This window comes from Podarcis vaucheri (assembly GCF_965113315.1).
Source record: "Podarcis vaucheri genome assembly, chromosome: 2".
Taxonomy (NCBI): Eukaryota; Metazoa; Chordata; class Lepidosauria; order Squamata; family Lacertidae; genus Podarcis; species Podarcis vaucheri.
Genome location: NC_138760.1, coordinates 81,604,875 through 81,625,444, shown reverse-complemented (window position 1 = coordinate 81,625,444; position 20,570 = coordinate 81,604,875). Strand labels below are relative to the sequence as shown.

General features: G+C 38.8%; 2 protein-coding genes across 5 annotated transcripts in view; one reads left to right on the top strand and one right to left on the bottom strand.

The window, feature by feature from the left end:
• Positions 1 to 286, top strand: part of CENPP (centromere protein P) — a 154,376-nt gene extending 154,090 nt beyond the window's left edge. For all 3 annotated transcript variants that reach the window (XM_082211995.1, XM_082211994.1, XM_082211996.1), the window contains exon 9: positions 123 to 286. In XM_082211995.1, the coding sequence (XP_082068121.1) occupies positions 123 to 241 (119 nt within the window). In that variant the 3' untranslated portion in view covers positions 242 to 286. The remainder of the gene's footprint in view (positions 1 to 122) is intronic.
• Positions 259 to 20,570, bottom strand: part of IPPK (inositol-pentakisphosphate 2-kinase) — a 33,650-nt gene continuing 13,338 nt past the window's right edge. Inside the window, exons 1-11 of one of the 2 annotated variants that reach the window (XM_082211956.1) lie at positions 19,639 to 19,689; positions 18,205 to 18,310; positions 16,005 to 16,117; positions 14,934 to 15,023; positions 14,048 to 14,106; positions 13,493 to 13,565; positions 10,767 to 11,046; positions 9,124 to 9,274; positions 7,317 to 7,419; positions 4,703 to 4,782; positions 259 to 3,330 (exon numbers count right to left, since the gene is read on the bottom strand). In XM_082211956.1, coding sequence (XP_082068082.1) covers positions 3,105 to 3,330; positions 4,703 to 4,782; positions 7,317 to 7,419; positions 9,124 to 9,274; positions 10,767 to 11,046; positions 13,493 to 13,565; positions 14,048 to 14,106; positions 14,934 to 15,023; positions 16,005 to 16,117; positions 18,205 to 18,226 — 1,197 coding nt within the window. In that variant the 5' untranslated portion in view covers positions 18,227 to 18,310; positions 19,639 to 19,689 and the 3' untranslated portion in view covers positions 259 to 3,104. Of the gene's footprint in view, positions 3,331 to 4,702; positions 4,783 to 7,316; positions 7,420 to 9,123; positions 9,275 to 10,766; positions 11,047 to 13,492; positions 13,566 to 14,047; positions 14,107 to 14,933; positions 15,024 to 16,004; positions 16,118 to 18,204; positions 18,311 to 19,638; positions 19,706 to 20,570 lie in introns of those variants that run through there. The other variant, XM_082211955.1, reaches the window with a different exon arrangement.

Here is a 20,570-nt window from a genome sequence, read left to right as displayed (position 1 = left end):
TTCCTAAATACAGATGAATGCATAAATTCTAGACCTCATTCAAAATTTCAGTGCTAGACCATTTCAAGCCATTATTAGTATTTAAAGTGAATTGTTAACTCCATTTTTTTCCCCTCTTACAGTGGTGGAAACTAACAAGTTTGCATCAGATGCTCCGTACTGCTTCAGAAGTCTACTACATGTGCTTGGAATACAAGCATGCATTGAAACACTGATCAAGTCACTTTGCAATGATAAATGAATACCAGGACAATAAAATATGCATCTATAGTTTATTGAATATAAACATTAAGTTATTTTTCATTTAGAAATCAAACGCATAAAACATGCTATCTGTACAATTATGGCACATATATATATAAATCATCATGACAAATAAATACAGCCATTTTAAATACAAAATGCCAAATAGATAAGTGAATTTTATTTTTAAAAAGTTAACTTTCTGAATCGAAGTGGTTTCTCCCCCCCCCCCCCCTCAATAGCATTTCCTAGAAACTCTTCAGATCGACCTGGTAAACTCAAGTTTATAAAAAGTGACAGTTTCTGTTCACAGCTGTATATGTAACAGATTCTTAGATTAGAAATGACACTGAAAAGTTAAATGAAAGGAAGTTTCAAGATGCAAAAAACTTCACTCAGTATCGCAACTGCTTCTTTCCTCAATCAGTGATTAAAGGCAAAACCAGGTTTATCAAACCTTTCATAAAATAGAATTGTGAAATTTTAATTTACAATGGATCAGAAGGCATAGCTACAATTTACAAAATGTAACCTATTTATTTTTAGTCCCAGGATTGCTTATAATGAAAATAGCAAGGTCAAGATCATTGACCCACATACAACTTAACCCATGTACTTGCTGTTTTTTTCCTTTCCAAGTTAAGTAGCACAACCATTTCAAAGGTCTCCCTGCTCTTTTTGAGTGCTGCAACAGTATTTGCATAAAAGCAAGCTTTGTAGCTGTTCTCAAAAGGTGGAAACCTAGTCCTCAAGCAAACCCCTTAAACAGCAATTTAACTCACTTGACTCCCTGGCCCTAGATTATAAATGTAGAATTTTACCTACTTCTGATCAGTTAGTTCTGACCAGAATGTGCAAAATCAAATAAGCATTGCTGCACATCTATTTGTGCCATTGCCTTGTTTTGCTTATTGCTTCAGGAATATGGGAATGACAGTCTTCCTTGCAGAACCTTTACATACCAAGAGGAAACCTGATATAAGATATTACCTGACACTTCAGTCAGCTAACAAATTTAAGTACTGATTTTAACCAACCATTAGGCATAGCAGTTTACTAACTTCAACCTAGTTATAAGTCTTATTCTAGATAAATGCCTTAACCTGCAGTTGGGTTCCTTGACATCCTGTGAATTGAGGTCTGTAACCTCTATATAACCACATCTTATAATTAAGCTGTACAGCTATCACAAGACAGTTTTTAGAAGTAATGGGAATGAATAGAAACACTAACAAAATTATGTTCTGTGTAAGATGAGAACAAGTTTTTAAATTATACAAGTTTTGAAATGTTACCATTATATTTAATGTTAACTGTAGCAGCTTAATTGGTAATGGCAAGAGTATTCTTTTAGATTTTTAGGGATAGATACTGTACCTTAAAAACAATGAATAAACTGGATCACTGATGACACACACAAAATGTCAGTTAGAACATAAATGCCTACAGTTGAATATATATACTAATTTTTGAATGGCTAAAGCAGCTTAAAATCTGGGTTTCTCACAGATAGCCTTCACCCACTTCAAGTATCTTGCCCCCAGGCAACCCCTATGAAAGTTTCTCCTGTTCTACAAAAAGCCCATGACATGACTTGCCTTTCCAGCATTTTGAATTCAGAGGCTCAAGTCACGCAGCCAGAATAAGAACAGTAATATTCCTATACAATAAGAGAAGCCTATTGCCATTGCACAGCACAGTGGGAAAAGAGTCTGAGCAGATGAGCCCTGCAGCCTGCCAAACCTGAGGCATATATCCTATTATCTGTATGCAAGATAGGGTAAGAGACAGTAATAATCATGCACAGGCACTTCTAGAGAAAATGCTCCTTGCTAACTAATAACTAATGTGAGGTAAGTTTCAAATTCATAGAGTTCACTTTGAGGATCATCTCAATTAGCAATGACTTTATTTTACCCAGCTCTGGGAGAGTTGCAGGTGTTTAATTTAGAAGGGGGAAATCAACAAAATATTAAGTACAAAACTTATCACCCATGGGCAGGGATAATAAAGCCACTCTTTAACTTCACAAATGCTTCCCACAGCAGCAAAACACAGGATGGCTTGCTTTACTGGAAGGTTTCTGTATATAAATGAGGCACATGTATAGTTATTTTACATGGAGTTAAAAATATCGGGGGGCGGGGGGACAATTGAATGTAATTGTGTTAACATTGGACCATTTGAAAGAGCTTCATAATTAAATCGTTCTAGTGAACTTTTAAAAGCAACACCTATTTGAGTAAGGACGAGCTGGTTTAGTTTGATAAGGCTGTTTTTTTCTATACCATTAAGTTTCCTTTGTTTTGTAAGTTTACTCGCATGTATTCCAATCACTTTTTTAGAATGGCCACTACAATACCATTTTTGGAAACAACCAAACTCATATTTTGTCACAAGACTAAAAAATATTAAGTTTCAAGCTGAAAACCTAGGCAGCACCATATATCCACTCTCCAGCTTAATAACTACTTTAAATAGGAGCTGGTTCACTTTTACAATTAATTTGAGCAAGTGCTATTCAGCTGTTCACATACTATTGTTTGCAGAGTTTCATCTGCAAACCTCATAGGAACACTGGTTCCCTGCATTGAAGAATTAAATTCAAGATACTCACTTCTCTGCTTCATACAGTAGTCATTTGATTCAAGCTTAACTACTTTCCCAGCAACCAGTTTACTAAGGGTTTGTAGGGTGCATATGTCTGTCTAACTCTTTTACCATAAATACATTCCTTCAAGGTAGTCTGAGTGGTATTCTGTGTTTCTGAAAGGCAGATAAATTTAAAGCACAACTGAACATAATAGAAAACCAACATAACTTAATTATTCCCATTCTGTGTTTGATAAATATTTAGCCAGTTACATGTTATGGAGAAGTAGTGTGCAGTCTTCATTTTCTTTCAAGAGATTTGACATCACCGAGTCGTCTTTGGCCTGTGTGTTCTTCAAATAGAAGTTTACTATCTTCCTATCAAGTTTGTACTGATGGTGAATGCTTTCATATGGCTTAAGGTCTAGGTCCAAGACGGAGACGGAAAAGGTGAATCTTGATTTAGAAGTTAAAACCAGTGGCCTCTGCACTGCACTGTAGTTTGAATTTAAAAAGAAAAGTTACTACTTGCCCCAAGAAAAAATTATGACATTAATAGACTTTTAAAAATCTTCTACACATGAAAAGGTTTACCCATTACCTAATCATGACCAGCTTCAGCTGATGCTGCATTTTTGAAGTAGCTGTGGTCTTAAATAAGATACAGCTTTTCCAGTCCAAAATGTGGTGGAATGAAAATTTAGTTGATCATGTTGATCATTTTCCACCTCAGTTTATGCCAAGCATCCCTAAATTGTTATACCACCAACACTGCCATAAAAATGAACTGCACTGAGATGTTAGCAATCTGCTTACTTAAATTTAAGTCACCATTTTCACCAGATTATATTGCATCAGTTATAACACAGGAAGAATATATAGTATTAGTAATCATTTCCCTAAACCAAGACATTTAGGTCTTAAATCTGAAGAAATAAAGATCTGCATAGAAGTTAATATAGCAGTATGTCCTGTTACACAAATTTTGTTCTGATATGTAAATAATATAGCTGTGGTCCCATGAGGCATTTCTCTAAGATTCCCTGGTAAGTAAAGTCATTCATTCTGGTGCTACCATACCAGTACAGGAATGTGTCAAGTATTCCATTCATTTATGTGCCCCTGACACTGCAGATAGAAACCAGCATTAATGGCTAGTCCCTTGGAAGGTGCATCATCTGTGCAGTTGATAACCACAATATGAGACTCCCATCCTCATGGGACAAAGTCTTTACCATTATTCCCTTACTGGCATAGGAGCAGGGAGCAGAAGCTATGCTGGTAAATTTTAGTTGAGTAAAGTTCTTTAAGTGGTTGGTAGATGTGCACACAAGGTTTTCCAGAAGAACCCCTATTTATATGTTTTAACTGTTTCCCTAACTGAAAATATATATAAATTTCAATGTAACTACCATAATTATATTTTAAATTAAAACCAGAGCCTTTCTAGAGACATTCAGAACTTTGCAAAGTGAGTTAGAATGTAGCAGACATATTTATCAATGACTGGCCAATGCTGACAGAGCAAGGGGCAAAATGAAGGAGTTCCCCTCAAGGGAAGAAGTGCCCATCAGCCAGTACATATGGGTGTCACCCCAAGCATTCTAATATGTCACGAACCTCTTGACCAAGCTATGTGTACTATTAAGACATCTAAAAAATAGATTACTAGGTTTTCAATAAAGGCTGTCATAGGCATCATCACTTTTGCATGCTTTTAGTTGAATGGGGTTTGGAGCTTAAATTATGATCAATCGACAATAAAATTTGAACCAAAGCAGCGTTAACTTCAATGTATACTGATCATTCTGAAGAGTGCAGACAGAGAACCTCCAAGAAGCATGCATAACATTCTAGATCATCTTACCATTCATCCTGCTGGCAAGGTGAGAGGGCAATCATAATGGAGCAGTCCTTTGCTGTCATTGCAACTCTGTACTGCTGAACCTGCAACAAAATTAAGACAGGACTCATCTAACAGACAATTAAGAATTATAATGGTGACCCAGCCAATCACAAATGCAAGCCAGCCTCTTACATCTTTATTGTCTGTATTGTGTGGCAAAACAACAGTATAAATCTTGACCTCCTGTATACATAGATAAATACTGCAAGGGTCTGCCCCCATTTCAATTTTGCCAGTTGATATGATACCAGAAACAGCTGCTGGCCACTGTTGATTGCACCCATATATTATCTGGGGTATGAGAGAGTCCCTTTCTTGTATTAATCAAGGAAGAGGAATCTAAGTAGTTATTAGGAAGCAGGGCATGCTGCTGGCCCTAGCCCCTACATTATGCCAATGAAGCCGATGTGTGAGCTTCCATGCAGTCTGCATGGAAACATATACATATAGAGAGACCTATGCTTGCAAGCCTTCCCCTGGTCAGACACCAACTCTGCATGGATGCAAGAGGCTGCCCCTTACCCACATGAATGGGTCTTATGTTCCTCTACACAATCCTGTACATTTATATATGTTTGTGAATTTGATCAAGCAAAAATCAGATTGTATTCATGCTGTTGTCAAATTATGCCACTGGTAGGCCACACAGGTATAGGTACATCGACTTCATGGAATATTTCACTGTACTCCAGGTAGTCAAGTAACCAATTAATTGACAACATTACAACCCTACCTCTGTTCTACTGAGCCACATGTTGGAGCCTACAACACTAGTAACCAGCAGAGAAATATCAGCCAACACATTTAGCAGACAGTTTTATTCTCAACATTAATACACCACTTTCCCTCAAAGCTGCTAATAAAACCAAGTCATAAAACAAAACAAAAAATTAAGCAGTTCTTACACCTGGAGCCTTATTAGAGCTTTAACATGTTTAGGTTTCATTGTGCTGGCTCCAGACTTATCTTTGGCCGAACTTTGCTAACTGGAGGCTCCCACTGACACAAGGGGAAGGGGCAATTTTTGACACCAATTCCTCCCACCTGCAGCATCCTATGCTGAATGAAAACAAGCTCTGGAGAGTCAGAGTATTCACTGGAACAATGTGAGAGGTAGTGCAGAGACAGCAGGGGTAGTGTGGGGGATTGCTCAAAATTGCCTTCCATTTCCTGCCACAGGAGTGTCCAATTAGAATGTTAGTCTCTATTTATATAGCACACAAATGATGCTGTGATCCATCACTTCTGAGTCACGTAAGCACATAAAGAATTCAAGCATAGGTGGATGGCTTCATTGGTTCCAGGGGCAATGTGGGAGAAAGCACTCAGGTTGCGTCAATCGCATCAGCCCCAATATGTGGCAAGGTCAGATGAAGCCCTGTTCCACTTCTAATGCAGAGTGAAATGATTGGGTGGTGGCTATTAATACCAGCATTTTACTTACTAAAAGAAAGGAACCATTTCCTGTTCCCTTTGACCAGGTGTACAGAGGCAAAGGACTTGTATTGCTAATACAAACTGAATTGAGAGTGCATTAAGAATTCCTTGGGGGGGGGGACGTCTTATCTTTACTTAAAATTGGTTCAAAGTAAGGCAATGCCTTTCATGCAAAGTTGGTCTTAATATACGGTACCATTAGCAAAATCAGCATAGTAATTAGTGGTGTCACCAAAAATTGTAATTACCTCATCTGTATTATAAACTAAGCATGATTTGTCTCAGACGTTTTCCTCCAGTTTGGACTGTTATCTGAGCAAGTGAATCATTGTCTGGTAACTGGAACGCTACCACTACACCTTACCCATCAGAAGGCCTTTAGAAGGCACAGATGCCTTGGAGAACTATATTTCACAAGTACCTGCTGCCTCGGATCATCCTAAGTCCTGGAGAGGGAGGCCTCATAAAGAGGCTTCCAAAGAGATGTTCCTTCTCACTACCAGGCTGAATCTATGTTCAATCTAGAAAGATCATAACTTGGTGGTAGATCACATGCTATGCATACTGAAAGGCGCAGATTCAATCCCTGGCATCTTCAATAAAAGGAATAAGGTAGCAGATAACAGGGAAGACTCCTGCCTGATACTCTGGAGATAAACCACCGGTCAGATGAGACAGTAATGGAATAGATGGACAAACAGCCTGATCTGGCATATCACAACTTTCCTACATTGCCCTTATGTTCAGAATTGTATTTATTTACTAGATGTATACCCTCCTTTTCAACTGGAGTCCTCAGAACAGCTTACAACTTTTATGAAATGCAAATTGATATGTAAAAAGCCAAACAAAATGCGTGCATCTGGAGCAGGCATCTGGTGTCTCTTTCCTTGTATCTTCTTCACAGGGTAGTTGGTACCAGGTGGCCTGGAAGGCAGGGAGGCCATCTGCAGCAGGAACCCCATCTCCCCCTGCCTCCCAACAGAGAAGCTGGCATTAGGACTTAGATGTAGATCTTCTGCTATGCTAGGCCCTAGCCTCTCTGTCTTCAGCAACTGTTCAGAACATATGCGAGTATAATAATTATCTGAAAATGGCATCTACTAATAATTAATAAGAAGTAACTTCGGATCCTTGCCTTTGTCAGTGCATATGCTACTGTTCCATCATCTTCAGTTGAGATATCTAGTAGCTTCTCATAGAATGATTCATTATAAGGCCCATCTATCTGTAGCACATTCCTTAAAAAACAGGGGGGGGGGGAACCAATTAGAGAACAGGTCAAAAACTAGAATTACATAACTGTATTGCTGATTATACTATATTTGTGTATCATTAAACAACTGCACCAAATTTGTTTCCGCTGCTGTTTTCTTACCGTACATCTAGCTGCTCAAAAACAAAAGTGTTTTTAACAAGTGAGGCTGTTGCACCCTCTAGTGACCTTTGTCTAAAATCACAAGAGATGAGCCATGGAACTAATATTGCAAAAACAAGGCATCTCCAAAGTAACATTCTAGTCTTTTGTTTTTGAAATAGAACCTGAAATAAAAATGTTGCAGAGCAAAGTGCTTTTGTTCAGGGTTCTGTCTAGTCTGTCATGTCCATTTTAAAGTGTTTTTGTACTGCTGCAAGATGCTCTTCATAGTCCAGACCAACTTGTCAGTCCATTTGTGTGTACTTTGTGTGTACTTTTTGAAATAAGAAATTCAGTATATAAATACTTAGCAACACTCTTGTTTTTTGGGTCTACACTGACTTAGAAAGAAGCAAGTCCCTAACAAAGCAAGTCCCTAACAATGCAGAAGTCTCTCTTTAATTCCTAATGTGAGCAGAATCCACTGGCTTGCACTTAACATTAAATTTTGGTTTAGTCCCCAGAGGTGAGGAACCTATGGCCCTCCAGATGATGTTCAATTTCCAACGTGGCCAATGGTCAGGGGATAATGGGAGTTGTCTGGAAGCAGACAGGTTCCCCCACCCCTGCATGTAGTGCTGTGTGGGTGAACCTGAACAATGTCCACTTCCACTGAGTTTAATTTCAGGTTCAAAGAAACTGAGCTTAGTGTTGTGTGAACCAGGAATCCTGGTTTAAAATAAGCAATGGTTAGTTGAAAACGCCATCCACAGTTTGAAGTTGGCTTGTTTATCAGATACCATTGTTTGTTTTAAACCAGGACTCCTGGTTCACATATAACACTATGTTATATGTTATATTCTTTGAAACCAAAAGCAGTATTGGCAGAAAATAATATTACAACCTCTGCATCAGTCCAAATGTTATATTCCAGAACTGCAGAAATAATCCATATGTCACCAACTCAAATGCCACACTGCAATCTTGTTGGTAGATCCTCTTCTCAACAGAGGAGGAGTGTGCATTTTATGAGAACCAGCCCATTACTGTCTTTCTTTTCCCAACACAGAAAGTGAATAACTATTACTGTGTTAAAGAAAAGCTGTGTAAATAAGAACAAGAACTGTCAAAAAAGCTATTTTGTGACAGGAGTCCTTTATCCAATGTGGTATGAAAGAAGGGCAGTTGCCAACAATATTGGTAGTGTGGCATTTGGGTCACTGAACTGTGGGTAATTTCTGCAGTATAACTTCTGGATTTATGCAGAGGTTGTAATATTACAGACCACCTTCTTTACTCAAGACGCTAAGCTAAGCTGTATATTACGACTCAGAGCTGTACATAGAGTGACATCATTGTTTTCTTAAACTGGTAGATCTGAAGGGTCAAATAAATGCAGCATCTTCCCGCAAGCCCTAATCCCCAGTATCATGGTGAAGATAATCCTAGAATAGCTGAACAGGCCCTCCGAGTTTTAAATAAACCTTAATGAGCCTTTGAGAACAATCTTCCACATTGCTCAGCGAGCTTCACTAAGCTCTACTCCATTCCACTTGACAAGTTAGAAACTGCTGCCATGAAATCTTACCTCTCTTTGGGAAACTCTTCCAAGTATTGCTCCACTCTGTTGTACAAAGGATATACACCCTCAATATCCAGCATATCCAGCATCTGAGCCTGGAGTGTTTTGTAGAGGAGACATTCTTTGGGCAAGCCAGAGGTCTCCATTTTATTTTTGCCTGAAAGGAAAGCATGTTTTCAAAACTGGTTTGACAAAAATATATATACAAACCTCTCTGCTCACAACTAACAAAAGCAAAGTTATGGAGCAGGGGAGATTAACCATGCCCAATTTACGTATTTCAAAACAAAAGCCAGATTTGTACCCCCAATTCAAAAAAGGAAACAATGAGGCACTGTAATTCAATGTTCAGCTCTAGTTAGAAAGGACATTTCCAAAACAACAGAGAAATGTAAGTCCTTTACTGCTCCCAATATTGAGGGAAGATTTATGGTGATATGCTAATGCTACTGCAAACGGCATACATTTTTAAATGTCAAGGCCTCAAGTTGTACAATATTTGAGAGTCAATCCTAAGAAGAAATATTATCTTAGCACATTTTGAAAATACCCAGTTCCCCACCCTCAAGTTATTCAGAAGAAAAATTTCACCAAACTGATTTAATTGATTTTTAATCATGCACATCTTTGCAAATCTAAGTTTTGTATAAAAGGCACATTTTACACAGTGTAGATTTTTAATGCCATATTCTGGGGGTTCCCAGACTATGGTCCACAGACCATCAGTGGTCTGCAAGCTTCATTCAGGTGGTCTACAAGTGTGGCCATGAAGAACAGCAGGAGCAGCAATTGTGAACAGCACGTACAGTCCATTCAGTATTCATATTGATTTTTAATTGTGTTTTTATTGCCACTTTTATTTCTCAACATTTCAATGTTGCACTATGTTGATTGTTTCATTGGGGCAAGTACTCCTTATCTCCCACCACATGCTGTTCTGGAGGTTTTCCTACACCCTCATGAGATAATTTAGGGAGGCACAGTGGGAGGAAGCCCCAATGCACAAGCAGAAGTTCTTGTACGGGCTTCTGCTGTCAGGACTCATTAGCTGAATCCCGCCCTCATCAATTTTCAAGCAGTCTGTGGCAAGGAGGGGAAGTGCAGAAGCTGCTGAAATATTCTATTAACTACAGCTCTAAAAGCAACAGCATAGGCCTAGAGAAGCAAAATATGCAAGTTCTACAAGTCTGAAGAAGTGGGATGCCCAGAATTAGCTTTGCGTTTTCTACACTGAAAAATCTCTTGAAAACTCTACAATATACATGTGAAACACACGGGGCTTTGCAGCAAATAGACAACTTGAAAATTACAGTGCAGACAATCATTTTATCAATGCATTCTGAAAAAATGATTACTAAAGTAATTGATTGATTCACATACTTTTATGTATATTATGCAGACACAGTGGGGAAGCATATGCACATCTAGACTCATACTTGTATGCTGTCCTGACAAGTATTAAGGTCGGAAGCATAGCAGATTTTCTGATTTAAAAGCTAAGTACATTATTGGGAAGCCAGAAAACCCAGATTAGACAGAGATTACTTACAGTTCAACCCAGTGGCAACCACACAGCAATGCATATCTTGCTGTACAGTATTTTATCATTTGAATTCTAGATGGGCAGATGAAACTCAGAAATTGCTTACCATTTCTTGCTATTTCTTTACTGAAAGCACTAGCTTCACAGAAACTCCTTCCTTGTGAGGAGGGAACTGTCTTCATATCACCTGCTTTGCAGGCATCTGTGCTACTCAGTAGAGCCATTGTTATTACATGGATTAATTCTTTCAGAACTGTCCGTGTACAATGAGTTCCATTGACCAGGCCATTTGAAGGAAAGAAAAAAGGCTTCAGGTGGCAAGCAAGTTCATTCAAATCAGAGAGAGCGTCCTCATTATCTTTACAACCATAAATTAGTTCACCATTCTGTAACAGGAAGGAAAAAGAAGTCATACATCTAAAATTTTATTTTTTCATATTAGCAAAATGTATGGAGTAACAGACACTGCATGCTTGTATGTCCTGTGCTTTTGTGGCTTGGAAAACTGGGTTTCAAAGTGGGAAGCTAGGGACTGAATCCTGCTCAGCTGTGAAGCACACTAAATAACCTTGCATAAGGGGACACTTCTCCTACCTCACAGAGATATTGTCAGGTTGTGAACTAAACGTTCAGCAGCAGATCAAGTCTGGGAACAATCTGGGTAGACAGATTGAAGTGTGGCAGGAGAAAGGTGTGATTTGGCAAGGGAAAGCAGCAGGCAAAGGAAGGGGCAAACACATCTGCAAACCTTAGCTAGAGATTAAGAAGCCATGCTGCTGCTTTCCTCTTCCAAATTTCAGTCTCCCCTGCCACTTTTTCAAGAGCTAAGGAGCAACCTGGTTTCTCAGACCTAGAACTACTGCCAAGCATAGTTCCAGCCTCAGCTCTCTGGAAGAAGGCCAAAATACAAACCTAAGTTAAAACAAGGAGCTTATTCAATTGCTAAGTGGGATACTACTAATTATAAGTCATGAGGAAGAAGCTTAGCCTCTGACAGGAAAAAGGATACTTAAACAAAAAAAGTTATTGACACAGAACACAACTTAAAAACAAATTAGACAGAAAGACACCCACTGACTTCAGTGAATTGTTTAGCCATGTATATTTAGCAAGCAAGTCTTTTTCCTCTCGTTTTGCTTTCTTCAGAATTATCTGATAAATTGGTACAAAGCATATTCACAAATTAATAAAGGCAAGGTTTGTTCAAAACATTATTTGATCATTGTGCTAACATACAGGCTCACCACTGAACAGATCAAATTACTAACAGTACCATCAAAAACTAAAGACAGCAGAGGGAGACAGGGCTCATGTATGCCATTAATCTACAACTGTGCCATGCAGGTGCAGATTTCAGAATTCTCACTATTTCAGTTTAAAGTGGAACAAGTAATGCAAAACACAAATATTTGTTTATGAACTTTTGTAGTTTCTAGAATTAAGCTTTTCATGGAGCAGACTCTGCACTTTTAAAACACAGAGTATGTACAGCCATGTACTGGTGTACAACTAGTCAAGTTTGCTATTTTGGTTTATAATGAGATTAAGTGCTAGATAAAAACTTCCTTTATAGAACAATTCCTTATGTTCACCACACACCTTATCTGAATGCCACTAGGAAGGAAAGATCCTGTTGAATTTGGATAATACAGGGCTAAAAAATGAGAAAGCAGGCGGGATACACCTAATGAGGACATACGCTTACACAATGGGTGTTTACCCTCTCCTCCCCAGTTCATCCCCCCCCCAAAAAAAATGGCTCTGGAGGTTGGGATAACCTCCAGAACAGTATGCAGGGTGGGGGAGATGGAGAACCATTTCATCTGGCTAGCTGAAATGCTTGCACTGACAGAACAATCAGAAGATTATGACATTGAATTCCTCCCATGGTCTCTGTTGTGGTAGGATTCACCAAAAGAACCATCACATAAACAGAGGAGACTTGGGAGGACAGTCAGTGGTTGTGCTGAGATGCAATGCTTATCTATAGCTGGCACTGCAATAATAAGGCTGAGTGAGCAACCCTTGGGATCACACTGCACAGCTATTCAGTCATGAAATCAGCAAGTTCTTTCATTTTATATTAGCCAGTTTACAAGTTGCCTGAACCCTAAACTGTGGTTAATCTTGACTATGGTTAACTGAAATAAAGCAGCTTTAAAAAACATGGTTTGAAGCAGGCTCATTTTAGCTAACTATAGGAAAGATTAAGACAGTTGGACCATGTTTAGACATGGCAAGTTGCAGTCAATCTAAACAAGAAGTAAACACTTCCAAACACCTCCTTGTAGCACATCTCAAAAGTGTGCAAGCCAAATGCTAAAACATGGCTTAATACAGCAGGAGAACCTTTAGCCCTCAGGTCTAATTAATCCCACCAGGCCTTTGAATTTGGCTAATAAGATCATTTTGAGTAAAACACACCAACATGTCAGTCACCGGAAGTCATATGATAACAGATCTTTCTCATCATATGATCTTTGTAGCTGACATTGCAAATATTAGTACTGTGGTACTTAGTACTAAGATCAAAAATAAGCCTCTATGTCCTCTTTGACAGCAAAAGGCAGTAGTTTCACACTTCAATTCAACTTTACATAACCATATTTGCACTTCCTCTATTTCCTTGCCTATCTCTACAGATTTTTTTATTTTAGGAAATGAAATAAATAACTTTGTTTCTATATGCATCCAATTTTTATCCAGTAAAGACTGACCTTGTTGTATTTAAGTCTGTGGGACTAGCAGCTGGTCACCCAGTAAAGCATACTAACAAGGGGCAACAGACATGGTGAAGAACAAAAACTTATTGCAATTTCCAGTGTACCTTACCTTAAATATTTTTAAGTTATTCTGTGCTTCCTGTAGCAGACTTCTCAAGGCAAAGTGCATTCGCTGTTTATTTCTAAAAGGAAAACCACATTGGACTATCTAAAATGAAGAAATGTGACCAGGCAAACACTAAAACATTCTTGCTGCCTCTAATCTGTACTCAATATTTCCTTCCTAACCTTTATTCTCAAGAAACCTGCCTCTAATGTTTGGGCATCATCTTCAAGACCTCCTTCTTCAGCAAGGTCTTTCTGAAGCCACATTTACACTTGCCCATAACTGCCATTGCCACATTACTTGCCCCTTTGATATCGCCACCAGAACCCACCCTTTTTTCTCTAACAGAGAAGATTCTCAAGCTAGGAATACTGTCCTTGCCTTTCATTCAGCACCTATAGCACCTGACCCTACACAAAATTGAAAAGATTTTTATTAAAAATACAAAGCAATACAGAAATTTAAAAATAAATAAATTAAGAAACAGTAAATAAGTAGTATTAATGGTAGTGATACAAACCTAACACAAAGCATTCATAAAAACGTAACAGCTCTCACCCTGAGAAGAGATCCAGAGGACAATATTTACTTTGCCGTTTCCACTTTCCTTTTGCTACCTGTTAAAACACATTATTTATGAGTACAAGGGGAGATCCCAACTATGTATTCACATTTTCTAGAAAACATCTGCAACAAGCATTACACCCGTAGAACCTTTAGGATCTCAAATATACAAGTAGCTCATGCAATTTAAACTTCAGTGGTGTCCACATGTTATTTGTCATATAACATCACCTGTTAAATGTTAAGATTTGATCAGCTAGCAGTTCCTTGTCTTTTGTTTTCTCTAACAAAAGCATTTCGTCTCTAGTTTCAGTGCAATGTAGAGCATTTTTGCAAGTGCAGAAAGGTCTATGGTGATGTGGAAATTCTCCTCCACATAAATCTATATGTTTCTCAATGAAAACAATATGTCAAGGAACATAAGAAGTTACACTAATGCTTTTTGATGAAGACACAGTGGGTTAAATGAGTTTTTTCATATATATTTTATCATAAAGGCATTCACAGAATCATAGAAGTGTAGAGTTGGAAGATGCCACAAGGGTAATCTAGTCCAACCCAGTGCAATGCAGGAATCTTTCACCCAACATGGGACTTGAACCCACAACCCTGAGATTAAGAGTCTCATGCTCTGAGGTATCCCAGTTCTCAATTACAAATTACACCCAAAAATGCTCAACTAAGAATGGTACTTTATTTATTCCTTAGACAAAACAAAATTATATGCAAGTATTAATCTCCTTAAAATATGTTTCAGTAAAGCAAGCAATAGGCACAATTTCAATAGTTCTTGTTTGGTGGACTGTACCCAAGATGGAATGTTAGTTCTATCATTTTACTAACCAAAGGGGGGGGGATATCTTGTAGATAAAGACATTACCTTTAGATGTTGATGCATGCAGTAACGACATACTTTGTGCTTTATCTCCTGTGAAACATGACTGGAGAAAGGGAGGAAGCCACATTTGGGCTGCAAGAATAAATATTTAAATATATTAAAATTATTAGCACACTTTGTATTTAGAAGGCACTATTTGGGCGTGGGGGTCTAAAATGACATTTGAAGTGTCTTTCTCTCTGGATCTAGCCTTTCTCCATAAATAAGTTTTGGTAGACGTGTATATATTCACACCACCCCAGATACATGTGAGCATCAGGATTCTCTCTCTTCATGCTCTGTGATTAATATAGAGAAGGGCTACCTTAATGATTTCTGATACATCCCAAAGCAGTATCTCCCTCAATACTTGTAAAACATCTCAATTAAACTAACATTTAACCAATCCAATGCATAACTCGTAGTTTTTAGAAAGAGTTATGTGTTAACTGTTCAGTTTCCAGGTTTGTAAATAATTTAACTTTGCATAAATGCCAAAAAATTAACATATGAGAAGAGGTCATTTATACATGTCTTTTTCATTATCACATAGAAATACAAAATCATTCTCTGTAGTCCTGTTGTCTGTCCCTATCTCCTTTGTGATAAGAGCAACTCTCAGCATGAGGGAAAACAGTCTGTATTATTTATTATTATTATTATTGCTCTAAGCTTCTAATTGTACAGGTTCAAATGTTTATACAAAGTTAAACAACTGGCTGGCATAAAATGTTTCACCTATTATATCAAATCACCTCTTCACTGTACCTCTAATGGTGACACAGAATTCAGACTGTTCACATTCACAGTACTTTGGGGCCCATAATTTCAAGCAAAATAGCTCCACAGGGAGTTGAAGGGGTGGCAACACCAAAGAAACAGGGGCTCATACTCTCAGCAACTAATTATTACTAAACACAAAGTGAGTATACAAGAACAGGCCTTGGCTCCAAGAATTTAAAATGAGACACATTTTTCTTGACAGACCAGCTGCCGGGCGAATGGGGCTGTTCAAAGTTGAGGGGTGGTTTTTTTGGGGCTTTTTTTTTGCTTTTAAAATCCTGGCAGACTCACCTTAATCTCTACACAAAGTATTGGTCGATGTTCAACAACATGTAGCCTAGTAAGGTTAGGAAGGCACATAGCATAACCACTAAGAGCATCCATGTCTTTATCACAGCGAGACTCTGTGGATAAAAAGAAATAACTGTTTGCATCCATGTTCAGTGCTGAAGTGTTATGGGCAATACAAATAAACTCACAGCCATCAGTTTGCCACCTTTAAGAGGAAATGTTGTCTTACATTACACTGTAGAAGATTTTTCCAGAAATTGTCTCTCCCGCATCTGTATCCATCATGAAATGCAATAAGTAAAAAGAAAACAGACAGGAACCCACATTACACTGCTTCGCCTGCATGCAGGAGATACTCCTGCTTCATTTACCTTCGTGAATATACTGAAATCACACAATGTTGTTCCACTGCTTAACATAAGCGTGCCTTAAAAGTCTAGTCAGTACTTGGATGTGAAGCTGCCTTAGAGCCCAAGTGTAAGCTACTCTGGGACTTCAAAGGAAGTGCCACTATAAGTGTAATAAAACCGACCAATAGAAGAACTACACCAAATGTTTGGGAGTTTAAGCAGAAAACACCTTTGATGTGGCTTTTGTGAACCAGCACAGTCAAGCCAAACATTCAAAAATTTGAGTAAAAGGGATCTCCAAGCATGTTTTCACCTATATAAGAGCAAGAACACTTTGCATTTCACCCAAACAACCTGCCTCTTTAATTCATTACAGTCCACACCTCTAGCAGGCATCAAAAATACTTTTAGAAAAGGCCATTCTCTCCCAATCCCATCTTCTTCAGAAGCAAAATTAAGTATCACTCTTTACCCATGTCTCCTGAAGTAAGTGCAAGAAAGGCAGACCCCATAAACATGTAGTGGGAGACACAAGGTGTCACAGTCATTCAGGCAAAAAGAACTGCTACATCAAGCATGATGTAGCACCAATGCTGTTGTGCACAGACAACTTGACAGCCACAGTAAGCTAGCAGGACACTTCAAATGCAAGGACAAACTGTATTTTGTGGATTTATTCCAGAGAGGAAGTCATATGTGTGAAGCAGGACCAACAATCTTGAGGCATGGTTCCATTGCTTAAGTGGTCCAGCAAACCCTGCATTTTCAAAGCACTTAGCTAGTGTGATTACACTTACTACAAATGTTTGCGTCATACAACATCTAAGAGGTTCTGATTTTTACCAGCTACGCACTAATAAAACAGGACTGCCATTAAGTTATTCGCACAACTGGAAACTATTTTGTAAAATTTTCCATAAACACAGAAAGATCTCTTTGAAGTCCAGAATTATATACAATCTTTAGACTAAAAGCATAATCTATTAACAGCTTTGTACAAGACGCTGCAAAAGCAACTACTACTTAGAAAGAACTACAGTGGTACCTCGGGTTACATATGCTTCAGGTTACATACGCTTCAGGTTACACACTCCGCTATCCCAGAAATAGTGCTTCAGGTTAAGAACTTTGCTTCAGGGTAAGAATAGAAATCGTGCTCCAGTGGCACGGCAGCAGGAGGCCCCATTAGCTAAAGTGGTGCTTCAGGTTAAGAACAGCTTCAGGTTAAGAACAGACCTCCGAAACGAATTAAGTACTTAACCCGAGGTACCACTGTACATTAACTACAGGACAGTAAGGCCAGAGGTAGTTCAGCAAATCTTTTAAACTGACCAAAGAATCAATGTGGTACCATGGCTAAGCTTCTGGGCTTCAACATGAGAAACCCACATTAAGTCCCTGCTGATTATGAGGCACAAACAGCTTTAACCTACCTCAGAGTAATTGTTGAGGCTACAAGTGCTGCTCTGAGTTCTTTGGAGGAAGGAAGGATAGAATAAAATTGCAGGCAACATTATTCTGTCAAAAGCCTCCATGAAGTTTACTACAAGAGGTCAATAACTTTGTTTTGTGTCCCTTCTCCAAAGCAACATAAATGCCAGAGAAAAGTTCAGTCAAGTGCAGTTATAAATAGAGCATAAACTATTTTCTAGCCAGAGTGTTTTATAACATTCGACATGCATAGTTTTAACTTTCCTTTTGCAAATGTTTCCCAAAGTTAGAGAATTCAGTTTGCCGAAACTATATGCATGAATACCAGCACATCTTTGAAACCTTTACAGAAAAACCACTGTCATTTTATGCACTGGTTGTGAAGTAGCTGCTTGAGAAATGCAAGCCTGTAAATTTACCTGACAGAAGAATCTGCACCATGCTGCAGAAAATGGCTAACTCAACAGGTGTGACACCTAGAACGGAATTTATCTGAGCCAGCAACACTGCACAATATTGTTAGATCTAAGAAGAGAAGTGAATAATTCATCCACCAGGATTATATGCACAAATAAATTAGGCTCCATTAATCACAGGAACTGGAATTTCACCAGGACTAAGTGACCCACCATTCAAATATTAAGCAAATTTTCTCCCTCTTAGCAAGGCCTCGGGTTGTGTATCATTTTGCATCCAAATACAAATGCGCCAGCTTTACCAAAACAATAGGCCATTGTACTATTTTTTATCCCTAATGAGGACAAGTTTACTTTAGGGCAAGTTTATTTTGAAAGAGGGATTATATTCTTTATCATCTTGGTGATGTAACATGTTTGCATGGGCCTGGCTAACTTTTCAGAAACACCACCTTAAACTATTAACCAACACAAGCTTCACTGCCAAACAGTTCGATTCAAATGCAAACATACACCATAACTGAAACACTCCTTTAGTAAAGTACTAGTGCCCAATTTAACAGCAAGTTAAACAGATGATCACACCTGCTACCAAACAGAAACTCAACTCCACAAACATTCCATGGGAAGTATGGATGGAGAGAGGCAATGCATACAGGGAATTATTCAGGTTATGCTTAACTTAGATGCATCTGTAGACAGAGGTAATTGAGGGAAGCACCTACCTTTATTAATTTCACAGACAAAGGGGGAAAAAATCATTTTTGTAGGGTTATTCGGGAGGGGGACAACTGTTTTGCCCCCTAACAAAAATCCTTGGACAAGATGAAACTAGTAGACAATATGAGAATCAGGTGGGCAGAATCCATCCAAATTTCATTTATGCCCCAGGTGCATAAGAAAGACTCAAATGAAAACAAAGAGCTCACATACTTGCAAAAAAATAACTGGAGGAATCGATCTAGCCAGAATATGTCTCACTTTTGGAGGCAGCATGTGACATTTTCTCCTCACCCTTCCCTTCCAGGAAAGAGACTCACAGTCAGCAGTAGTCTTCAGAATTCTGGTGCTCCGTTCTGGAGCAGTGCACAAAGATGTTTCTCTGTCTCCAAGGAGGGAGGGTGTTCAAAAAAGCAACCCCTATACTCTGCCTCCAGAAATAATGACACATAACAGCCCCTTTTGCCTTTCAGGAAATGGGAAAAGTAAAAACTCACACACAACAACCCCAAAATTGCAGAGGGTGCACACATGGCTCTCTTGCCTCCTTACTTGGGAGGCAATTCAATTCTCTCAGGCAACCAAGAAAGCATTTCCAATACTGACTGACATGTGTGACACATTTTGCAATTCTGTATTTTTTTAAAAAAGCAGACTTCAGATAAGGCACATTCCATATTTTGTGCAAGTAGTCATGCCATTATTTTAATTCCTTACCTGGCCTCTCTGACTGGATCTTTAAACAAAGCTGTTTCAGAAAGTCCAAAGACAGCTGCACAACCTCCTAAAAAAAAAAGGAAACATTATTTTACACAACGAATTGCACAGTTGCAACAAAGTGAAACAGAGCACTGACTTGAAACAGAGTCACTTTGAGGATCCTTTAGGTCAGGGGTGTCAAACTCAAATTAATCGGGGGCTGCATCAGCAGTTTGGTCACCCTCAAAGGGCCGGTTGTATCTGTAGGAATGCATGTAAAGTGGAGGTTTCCTGTGTAGAACGGCCGGCGCCACTATAGGGCAGACGTTCTCTGGCTTGTAGGCTGCTGCGCATGCGCTGAGGGGGCAGCTTTCTTGTATCAAAAAGAAAAAAAAGCGAGAATAAATGGTGAAGGCTGGCGGAGGGCGGCGGCTATACGGGCCACATGACGAGGTCTGGCGGGCCGGATTCGGCCCGCGGGCCTTGTGTTTGACACCCGTGCTTTAGGTGGAAAGGTGGAAGAAAAATAGACAAAAATTTACATGACATTCCTATAGTTGGGAAAAATAGTTTTGTTTGGCAATCTTGCCCAACTCTTCTTATAAAGCTGTAATTGTGACAAATGGGAAAAATGGGTTCAAGTTATGTCACATTCCTAGTAAGAAGTACTCATATTTACATTAACAGTTCGTCCCATTTGTCGCTATGTGCTAAGCATGATTACATCTTTTCCCTCTCCTAAGCACTTCTGTAGCCACAGCAGTGACTGAAAAAATTTCTTCACATTTTAAGTTTCTCAGTCAGGAGCAAACAGCCCTTAAGTCATTAATCATTAGCATTAAACACTCCGGCTGGAATTCAGGAGAATAAATTAAGTGGAAAGTCCCCAGCGCTCCATCACCTTTCCTTGAAGAGACAAGGCTGATTAGGCTTTCCACTGAACTCAAAGG